The sequence below is a fragment of the Propithecus coquereli genome, unplaced genomic scaffold (genome assembly GCF_000956105.1).
Source record: "Propithecus coquereli isolate 6110/MARCELLA unplaced genomic scaffold, Pcoq_1.0 Scaffold95, whole genome shotgun sequence".
NCBI classification, from domain to species: Eukaryota; Metazoa; Chordata; class Mammalia; order Primates; family Indriidae; genus Propithecus; species Propithecus coquereli.
The window spans coordinates 2,328,676-2,332,003 of record NW_012155840.1 but is presented as its reverse complement, the minus strand read 5'-3'; the positions used below and the strand labels follow the sequence as shown (position 1 = coordinate 2,332,003).

Below are 3,328 nucleotides of genomic sequence, written 5' to 3'. Positions count from 1 at the left end.
GTATTAGCTTATTTAATTCTCCCATCAGTGCTATTATTATCTACAGTTCACATATTTCTTTTTTTTTTTTTTAAATCATTTGCTCATGGTCATACAAGCAAGTAAATGAAAGCAACAGGACTTAATTTGTCATTATACTCTCCAAAACAGCTGCATCAGTATAAGAGATGTCTTATCACAGGTGTATTGACAAGCATGTCTATCTTAACTTTGTGGTGGGCTAACCTAAAATAGGTTTTCAAAATTATGTCTTAAGAATTTTGTATCCTCACAAAGACATATGAAGGTTTTATTAAGTTACGGATCCTAGGTTTCCTTTGGATTTGAATCATAACTTCTCAGGGCAAACCTAAGGTACAATCAAGTTCTAAGTTTATAGATTCATTCATTTAAAAAATATTTATTGGGCACTATTGTACTATAAATGTCTAGACCGTACCACATTTTAACCCGCCAGTATTGGCCCCACAACCCAATAACTAAATCACTCCTTGTTCAACAGTGAGCTTCAGGGAAATAGACTCTATGACGCTCCAGATCCAGCTGTGCTCTATGGCAAGTCCTAAGTGTAAAATTGTCATACAACCTGGTAATGCCTTCCAACAACCCCTCCTACAAAGTTCTATCAAGAACGCGAAAGTTGCTAAATTTAACAGGATTAATTAATAGCTTTCATTGAGTTGATGTCTTACTTTAAGTTCAGTTATGAAGTTCTCTGGACCTAAATGTAACAATATGAGTTGCAAGCAATATTTATTGATGGCATAGATAAGAATATAAGTGGTATTTACAACTATTACAAGTGGAAAGACATTTTGTTCTGGAAAAAAACATTACAAAGTCTATTATAATACTTGAAAATTTTCTACTTCCCCTATTAAGTCAAAAGGATTAGTGATTATATTGAACAGATCAAACATGATATTATAACAGGTTCAGAAATACTTTGTTAAAATTATTTTAATAAATTCTGGTCTCAGGGAATTGTTTTATGCTGTAAAAATGTATCTTCTTTTTAGATATAACACTGGAAAAGCTCTCAGAACAAGAGAAAGGTTTTAGGGACAACTGGAACTTTTCCACCATATTTTAGAAAACAACTAATTATTTATCAGTAATATAAATTCTTTCTAATTGCACATTACCTATTCACTATATTGGTATGGAAATTAAAACAACTATTAAATATCACATAGGATGGTATTCCAAGGTGTGTAAGGGAGGTAAAGAAAACATACAGTGTGAGACTTTTTAACATGAAAAACTTCTAATTTTAAAACTTTAGTTTAAAGAATGGATATAAATATTTTATCTGATTACATTTGCGTGATACTTTAATATACATTCTGTTTCAAAAGGACAAGAAGAATGATTACAGGTTTTTTTTTAAAGTCTGACAAATGAAAAGCAAATTAAAAGGAAAGTAAAATATTGCCATATTCCTTTAGATCAGACATTCTAGGAGGAACGTTTTTGGGTGGCAAGGCCACCTCCTCAGTATAATTTTTCTCCAAACCCCAGGTCTGCCTCTGCCCATTCAGGATATTTTTATTCATCCTCTGGGCCTCCCTGCTGCTTTCCTTCATCCATTCTTTTTCTGGTTCATTTTGTCCCCTTCTTCTCCAATCCCATTGGCTTAAAAATGGGGATTCTTTTAGGCACGGTCAATTCCTTCTGTGATGCAAAATTCGCAGTTTAACGTTTTATAACTTAGAGATTTACCTTCTCAATAAATATTTTAGAAGATGATTTTAGATCTTATAATTAGAATTACTATGCTTGTAGTATGTTTTGATTTTGCCTTAGGGACCATTATTTGATTCTGGGCTGTTTCCTCAGGCTCCCCCACTGGTATGTGTACCTGAAGGTCCTTTACAGTGAGTCATTAATAACACCCATGGTTCAATAAGGACAGCAAATTTTACTTTATCCCTTCTCCTTAATCAGATTGCTAACACAACTCAGTTTTTATCTCCAATCTTTTTCCTCCCCATTGATGTTTTATTATTTTTCTAACTCAAAGGAGCCAGACTCCTAGATTAGGCATTTCTTGAATTTACATCCAGCAATCTCATCTGCTCATTTCCTAAGGCAGTCACTGTACATTTAGTAATTCTATTATTATAGATCATTATCTATGAAACCATTTTGTTTTCCCACAGGAGTGTCTGGAACCCCTGTTGGCCTGAGTTACCCTGAAGTATACCTATAGTTAATCAAAAACTTTCAAAGAAATAGATATTTATTTCTATAACTGAAAAAATTAAGGTTTTTGTTTTTAATTCTCTCTACAAAAGATTCTTATTTGTATATATGTGGCTATGTATATTATTTTATATACATATATACATATCTATACAGATAATAGCCATTATATTTTATATGTATGTAAGCATAAAAGAAAAGGAATGATATTTTTATAAAATAATCAACATACAAATACCCAATTTTTTGTGTGTGAATAAATAAATACTTTACCTATCTGAAGCACAACTATTTTCCCGTCTCATTCTTTTAGGACTCCTTGCTTTTTGGAGAGTCAAAAAGAAAACTGGTATTGTACTTGAGCAGATAAAATGGATTTTACGAAGTCTATTTTAAAGATAGCTTTAAGAATCTTCAAGCGAGAGGTGTTAAATATCCATGAATAAAACCTATTATTTCCTAATAATGAAGTAGAGACTGCAAAGTTAGGGAACATGAGTAAGGGAACTAGTTCAGTACGGGAATTAGGGAATTCAGTAAGGGAATTAAGGGGCAGAGCAGGGAGTGGAACCTTGGTTTCTCATGCTCTGTTCAATATTCCACAGTAACTGAGACAGCCACTCGAGCCCTTCCTTGGCTTGCATTTAACTCAAGTTTGATATTCTGTGTTCTAAGCCCACAGCATGGTAGAATGACCATACTGGATGTGATGGGGAAGGAAGGAGAGGAGATGCCCCATCATACCTGCTGTACTTGTCAGACAGGAGGTGACAGTAAATAACGAGGTCAGAGCCACCTCACAAAACCCCCATCCAGCAACCTGAGGCCATTTAGTAGAGGGGCAAAAAGTCTTGCGTATCTATCTCAGGAGGCCTAGAAGTCACCACTGCATTGTAGAACAGCAAAGTACTGGTTTTAGAGGGGGAAAAATAATGAAGAAACAAATGACATTCACCATGTATGGTCTGGAAAGGCAGAGAAATGGATCTGAATTTTGAAAAGACATAGGCAAAATAAATAGAATTCAATTCAATAGTGGTCTAACTTTATACAAGTGCTACTAATTTTGTTTCTTACTTTTTTTCATATCAGTGGATATTAACCAAGCAAGAAGATCACAGTG

At 33.9% G+C, this 3,328-nt stretch overlaps 1 protein-coding gene across 1 annotated transcript in view; it reads left to right on the top strand.

Annotated features, from left to right (window-relative positions):
- Positions 1-3,328, top strand: part of FREM1 (FRAS1 related extracellular matrix 1) — a 117,814-nt gene that overhangs the window by 111,471 nt on the left and 3,015 nt on the right. Inside the window, exon 35 of the mRNA XM_012665022.1 lies at positions 235-296. Coding sequence (XP_012520476.1) covers positions 235-296 — 62 coding nt within the window. The remainder of the gene's footprint in view (positions 1-234; positions 297-3,328) is intronic.